The sequence below is a fragment of the Rattus rattus genome, chromosome 1 (assembly GCF_011064425.1).
Source record: "Rattus rattus isolate New Zealand chromosome 1, Rrattus_CSIRO_v1, whole genome shotgun sequence".
Lineage (NCBI taxonomy): Eukaryota > Metazoa > Chordata > Mammalia > Rodentia > Muridae > Rattus > Rattus rattus.
Genome location: NC_046154.1, coordinates 174,107,366 through 174,123,617, shown reverse-complemented (window position 1 = coordinate 174,123,617; position 16,252 = coordinate 174,107,366). Strand labels below are relative to the sequence as shown.

The window sequence follows — 16,252 nt, the reverse complement described above, 5'->3', positions numbered from 1 at the left end:
CAGCAGCAAAGAATTGAGCAGTGGTCAACGTGCCAGGATGCCGTGGAGTAGGCTTGATCCAAATAGCTTCCAAGACAGTCTGCAACTGACTGTAGCAACACTGTGGGGGTTAGGGAAATGGCTTGGTTACCAGGGAAGAAAGAGTTATCTCCAGAACGGAACTGAATGCTGCTTCTCGGCCCAGAACACCACCACAGCCCATTCACGAATCAACTACAGGGAAACTTTAGGAAGCCTGATGCATGCATATCCTACTATGTTGGAGAGGGGTCAGTGCACTTCCGGAGAGGGTTATTTTGTTGTTTCCCTTTTTTTTTTTTTCTGTTTTGAGTGATGCAAAAAAATTCTTAAAATGTTACAAGTGGTGGAGAATGGGTAGGGGGGGATTTTTTAAGCAAGTAAGCCATTTGAGTTGCTTCACTTAAGAGGTCCATCTTAGCATCAACCTAGGCCTACATTCCCTGCGCCCCTTTTCTCTCCTCTTCTTTCTGTCACTACAGAAGAGGTGACCTCCATCTACCATCTGAGAGCATTGGCACTGCCCAGCAGCAGCAGAAACGATAGCTAGTCCCCATCGAGGCGGTTGCATGTGGAAAAATGGCCTCGGAGCCCAGCTTTTGAAAGCCACTGCTGAAGGAATGGGGTGTGTGTGTGTGTGTGTGTGTGTGTGTGTGTGTGTGTGTGTGTGTGTGTGTGTGTGTGTGTGTGTAGCAGAGAATGGAAGTCCAGGCCTGTCTCAAACTCTCTTTCACTGAGCTACACTCACTCCTAATACTTCAGCCGCTCCTCTGGGTTAGACTTTCAAGCTTCTTGCCCACTTCTCTCTTCTGCCTTTCCTGGCGCCCCTCTCAGCAGTGGGGGAGGGGGACGAGGTGGGGGGGCATCTAAGCAGTTCCGTGGAAGGGTGAAACCTTCCACAGCTGTCAGCCTCTGCAAGATTTGACCCGTGAGGAAGCTCATTCAGCAATGCCCCCTGAAAACATACAGATTCCTATCCAGAGCTGGGCTGACTTGAGGTAAGAAGGGAAGAACACACAGCAACCAGTTGCGGGTCCATGGTGTGGAAAAGATCTAGGAAGGAGTGCAGATCATTTCTTAAGGACCCAATAAGGGTCTTTAGCTCCCTCTCCATTCGCCACAGAGTTAGAGGCACCAATGCTTGCCTCTGGGAAGCCCACTTCTGAGAAAACATGAGCCTGCCTGCTCCCCAGAGCAGTGATTTTCTCTTCCAGAAATTCTCGGTGGCTTGAGGGGAGAAGGGGACAAACCAGCTGACAGTTGCTACCTGGATGAAGTGGGAAACAGTGGCAAAAGGAGACCCTCTGGAAACAGGAGAGCACTGGACTGAGATGGGAGCCCTGGTTGTTGAGCCCAATGTACTTTTGCCTTTATTCTCTGGGGAGTGTCTCAGTGGCCACAGGTGGCACTGAACTAGCAAGAATCCTGTGAGAGGCCCTGGCGTGAGGTGTGGATTCGAATCTCTGCTGTGCTATTTGCTAACAGTTGTATCCTGGTGGGTTCCACAGCTTCTCCAAAACCATTCTCCAACACTGAGTAGGGATGGTCAAAGTCACTAATTAATACCGTTGCCCTGAGCATTAAGTGAATCAAAATCGACATGGTGCATTTAGAACTACGCCCAGATCGTAGCGAGTTCTCAATAAATGCTAGCTTTTGTCATTAGGGTTAGCTAGTGAGCAGAACTTTCTAAGTGCTAGATCTGAGAGCCTGGGACTCCGTTGCCAAGGGAGACTAGGGAGCCTTTTCAAATATGAGAGCTCTGGCCCGAGGGATTGTCCACAACGAGCGTGTGGCGCCTTTCTCCCACCTCACTCTGACCCAGGGAAACCCACCCCCTTTCACAGGGGCGCCTGGGTCCCCCTCAGCCGCCTCCCGGTTGGCCGCAGCTCCCCAGCGCATCTCTGAAGGCCTCCCTCCCGCCGATCCACACCTGTCAGCCGCCCTGGCAGTCTCCCAGGGGCTGGAGCCCAGGGCCTCCGCTGCAACCCATTCGACCCTGGGTCCTGGCTCCGCGAGCCTCGCATTTGCCCGGGGCTGCTCTCGTAAACAAAACCCGGGCGTTGGAGCAGCCCCGCGGGCTGGAGAGCGCGGGAGCCAGCTCGGTGCGCGGTTCCGGCGCCCGGGGGAACCCGGGGCGAGCAAGGGGCGATGGTGGCAGCCGCGGCGGCCGCGGCAGGCGGCTCAGCTTTGTTATGAATAGATGAAAGAGGCCACCTACACAGTAACCCAAATTACGAGACCTCCCTCCTCCCGATCTCACCGAATCAAGAAGGGAGGGGAGATGGGCGTGGAGGGAGGGCGGGCGAGAGGCGGAGGGCGGAGGAGGAAGAGGATGAGGAAGGGGCCAGTTGCATCCCACTTTCACAATGGGAAAGTGAAACGCACAAGCGCACCCAACCTCTCCAGCCCTCCCCGCCCGCCTCGCTCCCCTCCGCCCGTCCCCTCCCTTCCCCTCCGCGCCTCCCCGCGAGCGCCCGCGCCGCACAGAGGAACTCTCCGGCGAAGGCGGACGAGGAGGAAGCGTCTCCGGAGCGCGCAGGGCTTGCCGCCGCGGCACAGGCTGCCGGAGCGAGCCCGCCGCGCGCCGTCCTCCCTGCACTCCTTCCCGGCCGAGCCGCGGGATGGGGCGGCCGCGGAGCCCGAGCGCGCGCAGGAGCCGCCACCGCCGCCGCCGCCGCCCGCGTCTCCGTCGCCGCGCGCCTGAGCCGCCCGAGCCGCCGCGCGCCTGCCTGGGGCGGCCCCCCCCCAGCCCCATGGAGGTCTCCCTGGAGGAAGGCGCCGCCGCGCCCCCCGTACCCCGCCGCACCGCTGCCCCTGATCGCCTATCTGCTGGCACTGGCGGCTCCCGCCCGGGGCGCGGACGAGCCGGTGTGGCGATCTGAGCAAGCCATCGGAGCCATCACGGCGAGCCGGGCGGACGGCATGTTCGTGGCGAGCGGCAGCTGCCTGGACCAGCTGGACTACAGCCTGAAGAACAGGCTCTCCCGCCTATACCGGGACCAAGCGGGCAACTGCACCGAGCCTGTCTCGTTGGCGCCCCCCGCGCGGCCCCGGCCCGGGAGCAGCTTCAGCAAGCTGCTATTACCCTACCGCGAGGGGGCGACCGGTCTCGAGGGGCTGCTGCTCACCGGCTGGACCTTCGACCGGGGCGCCTGCGAGGTGCGGCCCCTGGGCAACCTTAACCGCAGCTCCCTGCGCAACGGCACCGAGGTGGTGTCGTGTCACCCGCAGGGCTCGACGGCCGGTGTGGTGTACCGCGCGAGTGGCACCGATCTCTGGTACCTGGCGGTAGCCGCCACCTATGTGCTGCCGGAGCCGGAGACCGCGAATCGCTGCAACCCCGCGGCATCTGATCGCGACACGGCCATCGCGCTCAAGAACACGGAGGGGCGCAGTCTGGCCACGCAGGAGCTGGGCCGCCTGAAACTGCGCGGTAGTGCGGGCAGCCTGCACTTCGTGGACGCCTTTCTCTGGAACGGCAGTGTCTACTTCCCCTACTATCCCTACAACTACACAAGTGGCGCTGCCACCGGCTGGCCCAGCATGGCGCGCATCGCGCAGAGCACAGAGGTGCTATTCCAGGGCCAGGCGGCCCTCGATTGCGGCCACGGCCACCCCGAGGGCCGCCGCCTGCTGCTTTCCTCCAGTCTGGTGGAGGCTGTGGACATCTGGGCCGGCGTGTTCAGCGCGGCCACTGGAGAGGGCCAGGAGAAGCGCTCCCCCGCCACCACGGCTCTCTGCCTCTTCAGGATGAGTGAGATCCAGGCGCGCGCCAGGAGCTGCAGCTGGGACTTTCAGGCGACTGAGCACAACTGCGTAAGTCCTGCCCCGGGGGCTCAGATTGGAGACTTGGGTGACATTTACCAAGTCTAAGGTTCACGTCGCCACCGACTGGCCGAGACTGCAGGCTACTCAAAAGCACAGTCTGGGGTCCCCAAAGGGAGCGTGTAGAAAGGGTGACGGGGTAGCGGGGAGGATTGGAGGGAGGTTCAAAACTCTAGTGGCTGCCTCTCATTTCCTTTTAGTACAAATGCGGGCGCTTGTTTGGGACTGAGCTTCCCATCGCCACCCTCAGTTCCTAACCGCTTCTCCAGACTGGAGTCTCAGTGGGCAAGTGGGCTTGACCCTGTGGGTTAACAGTTCCTGATGCCCTCTCAGAAAAGCTAACGAACCTAAAGGACTCGCCGCCACACCCCACTCGGCCTTTGTGCCCCCCCCCACGCCACCCCCCCCTCCAATCTCTGGCTGCAACCTACGTGATGTGGTCTGTAGAGTTGTGGCCTGCTCCGCACTGGTTAATAAATGCTACCGTGCAAAAGCCGCTCGCAGACCGCCCAGCCTGACCCAGTGCGAGGGGGCGGGGCTGTGGCTGGCCGAGGGTGGCTGTGGTCTCAACCTGGCGGAGGGAACCCGAGGAGGCGGGAGGCAGTTTATGGTGTACAAAGCCTCGCCCTGAAAAAGCAGAGCCGGGGAGGTAGAAAGTGTTGGGGTGCTCCAGGCAGTTTCTGGGCTGCAGATTTCCAGACTAGATTGCGGGGCTCTCTGGCACCACCCTCGAGCTGTGCCTAAACCAGAGCAAAAGACACAGGTTTTCCCTCAGGGCTCACAGGGCAGCCACAGCTTGAAATCTCGAGATTGACAGTTCTTTGACCGGAAAATAAAGCGACAGTTCAAGAGGGTCTAGTTGATGGGGATTATGGAGGCTTTGTGTACTTCTGCAGAGGCCTTTTGCCCTCCCAAGGCTGCTGGCAAGAAACTCTGCATATGGCTCCTGAGAGGGAAGCCTGCTGAGAGCCTCCTTAATCACTGGACAGAATTCAAAGAGCAGAAACGGAGGGCTACAGGAGTTGCTATTGTTTTGCTGTAGAATGAACCAGAGGAGGAAGGGGGAAAGTCTTAGAGTGGAGAACTGTTGCATGCACATTCATTGTGATCAGGGTGCCTGAAACATTTGCTCGAAGGTATATTGATAGGCGGGTAGAAAGACACTCCCCACCAGCCCTTTCTCTGCAAAGCACACCTTATCAAATATTAGTCTTATTCATGGAGGAAAAAAAAAAGGCTTCCGGTCACTCGCTTCTTCTCGGCTAGGGCAAGCACATAGCCATTTTATTTCACTACTGGGATAAATTAGCAGATGCACAAAGCCCAGGTTGTCTCCCCTCGATGGCTTAGCTTTGATGTAAGCGTAAAACTTAACAACGTTTAATATCTTCCTTTATGTATCTTCATAGTCTAATGGCTAAAGTTTGGCAAATCACTGCCTTTTTCACTTCTCTGTTGAAAGACTTGAAACCTCCCCCCCTCCCCCAATTTTACTTTGCATCGTTAAGTGCTAGGCAGTCTGTCTGTGGGGCTAACAGCAAGAGCTCTGAGGCCCACAGCAGGTAACTACCACGGAAGTCCAAGCTATGCCATCTGACAGCTGTGTCAGTGTGCAGAGCCAAAACACTTCTCTTGACTGCATCTACCTAGTGGAGGACTCGGTTTCCTTCCAAACCCAGCATGCATCCCGAATGCACTCAAAACCCAGTTTTGGCTCAATCAGGTGTTTCTACTTGCACCGGGATGGGGAGGGGCAGGATTAGTGTAGGGGCTGTTTATCCTTCTTCGTGGGAGCTCCAGGGAGAGAGCTGCCCCCTTGGAAATCAAGCAAGGGATAAACACACGCTGCCAAAAATCTGGAATGGGAAAAAAAATAAATAATTAAAGCAGGTCCCTGCACAGTGTTTCTTGCTAGTGTTATTTATTGAGAACTCCCAGGGCGCTCAGAGCTGTGTGTTCTGAAAGATGGGGTCTCTACCCTCTGAGCTTGTCATCCAAGTTAAATGATATACTCAGGTTCAAACAATAGCTTGTGGTGGCTGCACAGGTGGGAGCTGAGAGTTTGCCTTCTCTTTTCTTTTCTTATTTTTTTTTTTCCATTTAAGTAAAGTCTTTGCTCCCGGAATGCATTAAAAGCTTTAATGGGATTTCATTTTAAGAACGTTTGAATAATAAAAAAAAATAGGTGGTAGTTTTGATGAAAAAGCCGCAATTTTCTAACCAATTAAATAGGCAGATAAGATACTTAACAAACACTTGCTTGACGCCTGCTTGTGCGAGCCATGAGCCATGCTGGGTGCCACCGATTGTCCCAGCGAAGAGACAATAGCAGGTTGCAACCCTGTTTAATGGGGTCACGGGATCAGCGTGGCTTCGGCTGTCACTCACTCGAATGTTGTCATTCGATTGCATTTCATTTTCGGGTCTTAAATCTGTTTTTGAGAGGCGTGCTGAATTCTAGGTGCCTGAAACAGGAGCTGGACCCAAAGCACTCCATAGGGGGAGCCCCAGCAGATTGCAACAGCTATCCCTTCCTAGGAAACACAGGCTCTCCCACCCCAATTTTCTTTCTTCTCTTCATCAGCGATTCACAGGCTGCCAAGGCGCAAGTGTCTTGTGTCTTGCCTTTCCCCTTGCTCTCTTTTGCCGCCAGCTGGTACCTGTACTGCCCATCTTCCATCAACCCATGGTAATGGCGGGACTAGCCAGGCAGTGTTTGCCCATCTCTTGGGTCTCTTATCTCCCAACTGCTCAATCTCTTCCCTGCTGAGGATTGATTTCTGAGATGCTTGTGCAACGAGCATGTACTCAATGTTTTGCACACAAGGCGTTCTCCTCCTCTCTTTCTTGCCTTGCCACCAAATTTCAGTGTGCTTTCACAGAGCTCATCCATTAACTGCAGACCACAAACTCACCATAATGACCAATCTCTGCTGGCCCGCTCTACGGAGGAGGCCCCTGATGTGCATCTGGGTAACACGCCCTCTCCTAGATAGTTTTATGACAACTTGACACAAGTTAAAGTCATCTGAGAGGAGGGGAACCTCAATTGAAAAAAGACCTCCGTGTGATTGCACTGTAAGCCTCCAAGCCTGTAGGGCATTTTCTTAATTATTGCTTGCTGGGGGAGGGGGGCAGCCTATTACGGGTGGGGCACCCCTGGCTGCTGTCCTGGGTTCTGTAAGAAAGCAGGCTGAGGAGGAATCCAGTAAGCAACATTCCGCTATGGTGCTCTGGCCTCTGCAGCAGCTCCTGCAGCCAGGTTCTTGCCCTGACTTTCTTCAATGGTGAACAATGAGGTGACAGTGTACTTAAAACAAGCCCTTTCCTCGGTGGCAGCTTGCTTTTGGTCACATTGTTTGACCCCAGCACTAGAAACCCTGACTGATATCCCTCGCCAGATGATGTTCCTGTGAGTCTTGTACCAAGTCTGGTAGGTTGGATCTATGAAAAGCATCCCATTTTCCAGATGAAAAAACTATGATCAATAACAAAATGAAGGCCAAAGCCTCAAAGTTTAAACCTAGTCCTCCCTGTGTCTATTTCTGTATTCTTTTGGCCATCTTGGCTCTTCTGAAAATGTCCCTAATTAAAAAGGCAGTACACAATTTCCTTTGGGACAGTGGTTCTCAACCTGTGGGTCATGACCCTTTGGGAAAGAGGTTGAATGACCCTAAGAAGCTGACCCTTTCCCAGGGGTTGCGGAACAGATTCCTATTTACAGTAACAAAATTACAGTTATGAAGTAGCAATGAAAATGATTTTATGGTTGGGGGTCACCACAACATGAGAAACTGTATCAAAGGTCACGGCTTCAGGAGGGTTGAGAACCACCATCTACCATGTGGCTTTGAGAGTTGAGCTCCCTTCTGAAGACAGTATTTGCCTCCAATTTTATGTTGAGCTTTAAAACATGGCTTATTTTCTTCATTATGTTCCACAACGTACCTGCGTTTAGATTAATATAGCAGCGAATGTTTTTAATTATGTGCATACATTTAGGAAGTTAATTTAACTGCCCCCCCCACCTTCTCTGAAATGAACCCCCATTACTTCTGGCACATGAGTGTGTGAAAGGTGTTTGTGTTTGCGTCTGTGAACATAGATTATTCTAAGTTTGTTTGGCTGCTGTCGTTGGGCCCTGGGGTTGCCCGTGGATTAAATACAACTGCCTTCTGTAGAGGGCATTGTCTTTCCTCATAGTATGGCTTCATAGGATTGATTCTTCAGTTCTCTCTATCTGGGGCAGGTATATATGCCCCCCCCACTTACACAACTCTAAAGCCTGATGTAATTCAATTGTCGTGCAGATACGCAGCCACAAAATGACTGCATAGTCTCCACCAGCCACAGCAAAGACACATGTCACTACTATGAGGTGATAGCCCAGTTCTCCCAACTGACATCAAAATACAGTCTTCCTGTGAGGTTTCTTGCCCTTCCAGTTTCTGTTATGATTCTGTCTAACCTTTTTTTTTTTTTTTTTTATCATCTGTAGACCGTATGGGGAATTCTACCTCTACACACATTTGACATGCGAGGGTAGATTAACACGGGACAAGCGTGATGACAGAGCCCACTTAGAAAGCGGGAAAAAGCAATCCCACTGCTGTCTTCTGAGTAGTTTCCGTGGCAGGGTTTGTGCAAAGCAATTTACATGCCTTATTTTCTGTTGATTCTCAGTCACCATATGAGGCAAGGACTTCAGCTATTATGATGATTATAGATGAGAAAATTGGAGCTCGGAGAGCTCTGGTTAGGTTCCTAGCTTGCAAATAGCAAAGGATTTAGAACTTATGTGATCGGGCTCTAGGATCTGGGTTTTTTAACCACTGCTATGGACAGTCAGTCCCCACAGACACTGGGTTTTAGTGTTCGCCCTCTCCTGTGTGGGACGGGCAAGGCTCCAATTGATAAGGCAAGACCAGCTGTTTATATGTGATGGAGCAGAGAATCTTTGACTGTGAACAGTTTCTGAGTTTACATCTGTCACTGCCTGATGCCCTGTGTGGTTTCTCAGCCATTCATTTCTTGCTAATATTGTCCTTGCCATTTGGGCCTGTAAATAACCTTTATGAGTGTTCTCTCTTCAAGCCCCAGTACCTAATGCAATATCTGCTGTACAGGTAGAGATTAAGAAGTGTTTATTGAATAAACAAGGGAAGGATCTTGGAGGATCGCATTGGAAATAAATGTTCTCTGCACTTACCAGCAATATTTTCCCGGTTTTGTTCACCATACATTCCCTTAACCTCTTTCCTTTTCTTAATTGCTGATGTGTCAAGGATCCCTTCTCTTCAATTTCTGTGTTCGATGGTCGTCTATTTACTCTTCCGGTTCTTCACAGCAATAACCAGACTGCTTGTGTTGCCAGTACGGGAGGGACTTTGGCCATAGAAACCTACGTGTTTTGTGTTCCTGTGGTTGATCTAACAACATTCAAATTCTAGAGGGAAGAGCTTTTTGTTGTAGGTCAGTGTTTCTTAAAGTGTGGTGTGTGGGTCACCAGTGCCAACATCACCCGGGAATTTGCTAGAAATGTACATTCTTGAACCCAACATAGAATGTGCTAAATCAGAGGCTCTGAAGGTGGGGAGGGAGTAAGGTTGGAGTTAAGTTTCCTACAAGTCTGAAAACATTCCATCCTGCTGGGAAGCTCCTTAATCAGGAAGGTAAACAACTTGAAATAGCTTTAGGAAGTCCCTGAAACTGACCAGATTCACTAGGTCCCTCCCTACCAGACTGGAAGCTGAGCTACAAGACTTTCAGACAAAGCAAGCTGCAAAGAAGACTGAGACCAGATTGGCTGCCTGAAAGGGACAGAGATCAGTCAAGCTGTCTGGAAGAGGTTTAGATTACCTGAGGGACTGACTTGTTGATCTGCCTGCAGGCTATGCAATGTGCTTCAGGTTCCCAACTTCGTGAGCTGTCACTCAAGCTGGGGTAGACTTTGGTGTTGCAGCTGTCTTTGAGTCATTTCTGCTCCTGGAAGTGACCCTAATATAAACCTTGCGGTTCAGCAAGTTGGAGTTTGGGGCTATCTGTACTTTGGTCCGTCAGGGGCTGCCTCCCTGGGTGAGTAGACAGGTGTGTAACATCTCACCAGGAAAAGTCTTGTCACACAAACCAGCAGACAATTTTTGGGGTTAATTTTACTGTATTTATTTCATGTGTATGGCTATTTTGTTTGGATGCGTATCTGTGTACTATTTGCATGCTAGGCTAGAAGACGGTGTTAGGTCCCTTGGGACTGGAGTTAACAGATAGTCGTGAGCTGCCATGTATGTGCTGGGGTCCAACCTGGGCACTTTAGAAGAACAGACAGGGATCTTAACCACTAAGTCATCTCTCCAGCCTGTGTTTTTAACAGGCCTCAAATCGATTTGAATTCATGCTTCAGTAAGAACAAGTGAATTCTATGATGCTCCAACCGTGGTGCCTGGGATGGAGGGCTGTCTCATTTTCCTCCCTTGCATTTTACCATAAAATGCCTACTACGTACCCACCAGATCCTGTTCCTCCTACTCTTTCCTGTTTGCTCAAAGGCATTATTACCTAGACATAGTTTTTTTTTTTTTAAGTCTCACCATTCTTAGGGCTCTACTCAGAAGCTCAAGAACCTGTACCTCACAACTAACATCCAGGTTGTGTGACAACAGTTTACTTGCATTTTATCCTAGAATATAGGAGCATTTCTAGAACCTTCTATTCTAGAATCAATTCTACACGTCAGATATGCTCTCTCGGGGTTTTCCTCTGTGCAGTGTAGATCCCGAAACCTACCCTGGTTAAGTACAGTTGGTTGCAAGGCTGTACATGCATAAGATCAAGTAAGGGAACCAGGGAGTTTGTGGAGTTGCGTGATAATCCTAGAATGAGAACAGCAGAGAGTGCTATCGAAGGGATACGTACACAGTCCCTGAGGCAGGTCAATGGATGGAAGCTGCAACATAGCAGTTGTGGGAACTTGGACGAATGGTTTAGTCTTTCTGGGCCTTGTCTTTTTGTTCATTCATAGGGAGCACGCTTATATCATGGTGTTCTTGTCTGAATTCATGAGACAACATGGAGTGCAGGTAACCTGTGTACACGTTGGCTGGCACCACTGTTGTGATCACTAATGAAGACAGGATGGTTCCCTGGTATGTCGAGTTGGCAAGTGGTCATGCAATGAAGGCAACATGAAGGAGATTTCTCTGCATCAGGAAGTGACAGATGCTCATCATAAGGTTCCTTAGTTAACATGGTAGCTTGACCGAGTCAAGGTTGTTCCCAAGGAGCTTTGTCTGCTCCCTCAAATGTGTGCCCTTCCCTGCTTCTTGAGTCTCTAGAGCATTTCATTCAGATCACCAGAAAAAGATGGAAATGGGTCCAACTCACCTTTTCATGCCAGATCACCAGCACTTGTTTAATGTAGCATTTGCTGCTCTCGGAACAGGAGTTAGCATTTGATCCAATCAGAAGGAAGCCAAACATATGTGATTGCCCCCAGCAGGTCCTGAGGCTGGATACCTCAGGGGAGAATGATGGAGGAGCCAAACTAACCAATCCTTGACGATAGTAGCATGATGTCATCTGTAACAGTGTGATGTCATCTATAATAGTGTGACATCATCTCACTTCCCTCAAGGTTTCCTAATGACTTCCTTGAATGTATGTAGGCACATGAAAACGGAGAAGGCTCAGAGCCACCATGGGGACAATTGGTTGAATCATGGGTCTAGTTAATTTACTGGAGCCAGGGGAACAAGAGACACAGAAGGGCAGGTTGCTGGATCTGATAGACTCACACATTTTCTTATATTACCTCCATGAAATACCAATTTGTTGATATTCATTTTACTGTTGCTGTTTCCCCAATTCTGCCCCTGTTACTAAAAATAGCTTTCCCCTGCCCCTTGCATAATATATCAGGATTCTACTTGCCTCTACGGTTCCTCCCCACCTCCCTGCCCACCCAGGTCTACCACCTTTCTGTCTCTCATTCAAAAACAGACTTCTAAAAGATGATAATAAAATAAAGTATAGTAAGATAAAACAAGAACTAATACACTGGGATAGGACTAAACCAACAGAAGAAAAAGAGCCCCCTAAAAAGATACAAGAAACAGATATAGATGCAGAGACACCCACCCCTCCCTCATTCGCAGGAATTCCATAAAAACACCAACCAGGAAGCCACAATATATAAGCAAAGAACCTATAAGGTAAACATTTAAAAAATATATTATATATATATATATAATATGGAAGTGAGATGATGTCACACTATTATAGATGACATCACACTATCAGATGACATCATGGTATTATAGATGATGTCACAATGTTATAGATGATGTCGCACGATTACAGATGATACCATGCTATTATAGTCAATATTATAATATTATTATAAGACCTGATAATATTATAAGACCAGGAACTTCCAAAAATATGATTGAGTTCGTTTTCTGTTGGCCATCTAGTGCTGGGCGTGTAGCCTACCCTGATGAGTAGATGGTTTCCCCAGTGAGACTCCTTTGGAGGAAACTAAATTTTCATTTTCAAGCGGTTATCAGTTGGAGATGGCTTCTGCACTAGAGATGGCATATGTGTACACTTCTCCTTTCAGCTCTAGGACCCCACCCATGTGGTGCAGACCAGTGCAGGTCCTGTGTGTGCATGCTCTGTCCATCTCTGTGAGATCATATGCATCAATCCTGAGACTGTGTTCCGGATGGCCTCCATCCCCTCTGGTCCTTACACTCTCTCTGCCTCTTCCTCTGCAGCGTCTGAGCCCTGATGGGAGGGGTTTAATGGAGACTCCTGTTTAGGGCGTAGAGTTTCAACAGTAGCTGGTTTTTGTATTAGTTCCTCTGCTCAATGATTGCTTGTAGTGCTTTCTTCAGAGAAGTTAGTGGTTGGGGAACTTGGCATTATTTTTAGCCCAACCAGCCATGCTGTTATACAGACTTCAAACTCTTTTGTAAAGAGCCAGATTGTTAATACATTACTCTTTGCAAACTTCTCTTAATCTCTTAATTATGGTTAATCTCTTAATCAGAGCTACTGACCTCAAGTTGTTCTCTGAATGAAGCCAGGGATTGGTACATAAATAAAACCCACAGAGCTAGGACCCTATGAGATATAATGAACACGGAGACCTCAATTCCTTCTCATTTTTATTTGTCATGAATGATTCTCTCACACACACCCCAAATTTCAAATCCTTTAAAAAGGTAAGAATTATTCTTGGCTCACGGGCTTTTCAAATACAGGCCGGATGTGGTCCACTGGTAGTGGCTTGCCAACTGCCGCTCTCCTGGAAAGGTGGGAAGGGAAGCAAGCCTATTCCAAGTAGCCTGCTATTCCGTCTAGAAGGGCCATGACAGAATGGCTGGGAAGCCCTAAGGAAGGGTGTCATCAGCAGCACAGAAGGACCCAGAAGGCTCCAGAGCAGGGATGTGACGCTTGAGTGATGTCTTGAAGCTTACTGAAGACGGCAGACAAGCGAGTTCTGGACAGTATCCAGCTTACTCGCAAGTGTGATGTTGAATGAATTTCTGAGCCACAAGGCACTTACCCTGGCTGGGGAGTGTCCAGAAATGAGTGTGCAGGACCAGATGGCGAAGGGCTTAATGAGACAGGCAAAGGTGGGAAGGTTTACCCCGATGGTCACTTTCAGACTTTCCAACCCTTGGTTTTTTTTTTTTTTTAAATAAGCACTTGCCCAGAAGCTCCATATGTTCAAAAAGAACAGCGGGTCCTCTTTGACCTGCTGTTCCGGGAGAGAGCCTTGCCAAGTTCAGGGGTGCTAGGTGAGGCAGGCTGCTGCATCCCCGGATCCCACAGCTTGCCCCACCCCCACCCGCATCCATGCGTCATCTCAGGGATTTCTGCTGAGCTTGGTGGGGAGACCAAGACTGAGCATTTCGGGAGCAGCAAGAGGTTTAGAGGCATACCCGCCCCCAGTGTGTTCTAGAAAGATCACCCAAGATAACTTGGGTAAAGAAACTGACTCCAAAGAGAGCCATTGGTTCACATTGGTTATTTTTTTCTATTTATATTCAGGGGCCAACCGTGTGAGAAGGTACTGCTGTCAGCAGTACATAGGGAAGATAACAACTATGTAGCAAATGGGTATATTTCTTACATCAAAATGATGGCTGAAACTTTAGCAGATGCCATATTAGCACTGTATCCCTTTAATCCTTACCAGAACTTGACAAAGGGAGGTGCGTATTGTTCAGAGAACAGTGATACGTTGTAAAACAGGAGTGTAAAGAGTTAGGGGGGGTGGTTAGGGAAAGTTCTCTCCAAGACAAACACTCGCGCGCGCGCGCACACACACACACACACACACACACACACACACACACACACACACACACACGCCAGCCGCCATAGTTGGATGTGCACTTTGCTAAGAAACCTGAGAGCCAGTGCAAGTACTCATGGGAAGACGACCTGGTCAGTGTAAAGAGAACTGTAAGTGTGCTTGAGAGTGTGAGGAAGCGAGGAGAGTGTCAGTGGGCTGAAGAAGGAAGTCCTTCCAGTAAGACCCCCTAGGCTGTGGGGAGAGATTAGATTTCAGTCTCTAACCCTGGGAGAGCTTTCGAAGGGAAGCAAGATGATTGGATTTGAATTTCTAAGTAATGGCTGGTCTGTGGGGAACAGCTGGCCCTGTGGAAGGAGGAAAGCCTGCAGGAGGCTCTCACAGTATCGCGGGGACAGAAATGATGTTGCTTCTAGTCATGAGTGAGAAGGGAGGATGCAAATGGACTCTTATTTACTGTCTTGAGATGGCAGATAATGAGGACCTGAACTGCTTTCTGGCCGGAAGCGCAGAAAGGAAGGAGGGGGTGAGATAGCTTACTAAGGAATGGTATCAAAAGGTGTTGGCAGCCCATTAGAAGACGAGTTTAGTTGCTGTTGGGTTTCAGGTGCCTTTGGGACATCCAGAAAGAACGATGAAGGAGGCATTGTAACAAATTTTAGGAAGCGGATCATGATCCCCAAAACTTGGAGTGTGTTAGCTCTCTTCGGCCCACACAGCCCTGTTGGGACCATGTGTGCCCTGAGGGGTGTTTTAATCTGATTTTTTTTTCTTTTTTGCTATTACAAAATACTTAGATCAAACTATAAAGGATGGAAGTTGATTTGACTCAGGACATTGGAGAATGGGAAGTCTGTCGGCATGGTCCTGGCATGACATGGCAAGAAAAGCGAGTGCAGCTCAGGTGGCCACTTCTTTGTAGAAAGTCACTAATACCATCCTTTTGTAGAAACGATTTATTTTCATTGATGGGTATTGGCCCTTGGTCTGCATATACGTCTGTGCACCATGTGAGTGCAGTGTCTGTGGAAGCCTGCAGAGGAGTCAAATCCCCTGGAACTGGGGTTACAGATTGTCACGCGCCACTGTGTGAGTGCTGGGAACCAAACCTAGTACTTCTGCAAGAGCCATCTCTCCAGCCCCGATGCCATCTGGTCTAATAATCTCCAGAGGGCTCCACCTTCAAATACTAATTGCAGGTGGATATTAGGGTTCTGCTACTGACACATGGACTTTTGGAGGACACGTTCAAACCACAACAGGAGGAGTAGCCTGGCTAGTTCGTCTCATTGTTTCCCATGATGCCATCCAATACACGGTGAGTGAACCCTTGGTAAATGATTATACAAACTGCAAAGAAGGCTGTCTTCATGTAGTGGAAAAGACAGTTATGAGAGGGGACTGAGATAAAGGGTTCCAAGATAGGGCTGTGTTTATAGGAATAATAAAAGCCAGATAGTCTGAAAGGAAGGGTGTTTCTGGGCACTTCCTGCTCAGTAAGGCAGAATTTCTTGTCAGGGCCTCCCTACCCCCGACCTGGTTGAAGAAACGTGTTATCTAACACACCAGCTGTTCTCCATCATTGCTCGGTGGCCTCCCCCGAAGGCTCCTCTCTTCTACTGTGACCCCTTTTAAGAATTGGATTCCAAGTACTGACCCGTGCTTCTCTCAGGCAACAGGATGGGGAAGCCTGAAGCAGCTGGTAACCACGGGTGTCTACTTGTGTCAGGCTCCCATCTTCTGCAATATTTCTTTTCTTAACCCTATGGGAGTCTTGTGCTGTGGGCCTTCGATGAGACCCGTAGCTCCTGAGCCTATTTTTAACGCCTCATAATTTGGGCTGCCAAATAAACCAATTATATTGCTATACAAAGATATTATTGTGTAGTAATATATCTGAACACATTCAGCGGCCAGGCCTAACAGCAGCGACTACCATAATCTCAAAGTAGAGATGCGCTTAAATGATCCTTTGAGATATCCGTGGCAACTATGAAATGATAGGAAAGTATCTGATTTCTTTTGGTGACAAAGGCATGGCTTCATTTAATACTGCTGTGCACTGAATCCGAAATCAGAGGAAATCCT

At 49.6% G+C, this 16,252-nt stretch overlaps 1 protein-coding gene across 1 annotated transcript in view; it reads left to right on the top strand.

Moving 5' to 3' along the window:
• The first annotated feature begins 2,169 nt into the window (after positions 1 to 2,169).
• Positions 2,170 to 16,252, top strand: part of Plxnc1 (plexin C1) — a 152,433-nt gene continuing 138,350 nt past the window's right edge. Inside the window, exons 1-2 of the mRNA XM_032917107.1 lie at positions 2,170 to 2,197; positions 2,291 to 3,837. Of these exons, the coding sequence (XP_032772998.1) occupies positions 2,170 to 2,197; positions 2,291 to 3,837 (1,575 nt within the window). The remainder of the gene's footprint in view (positions 2,198 to 2,290; positions 3,838 to 16,252) is intronic.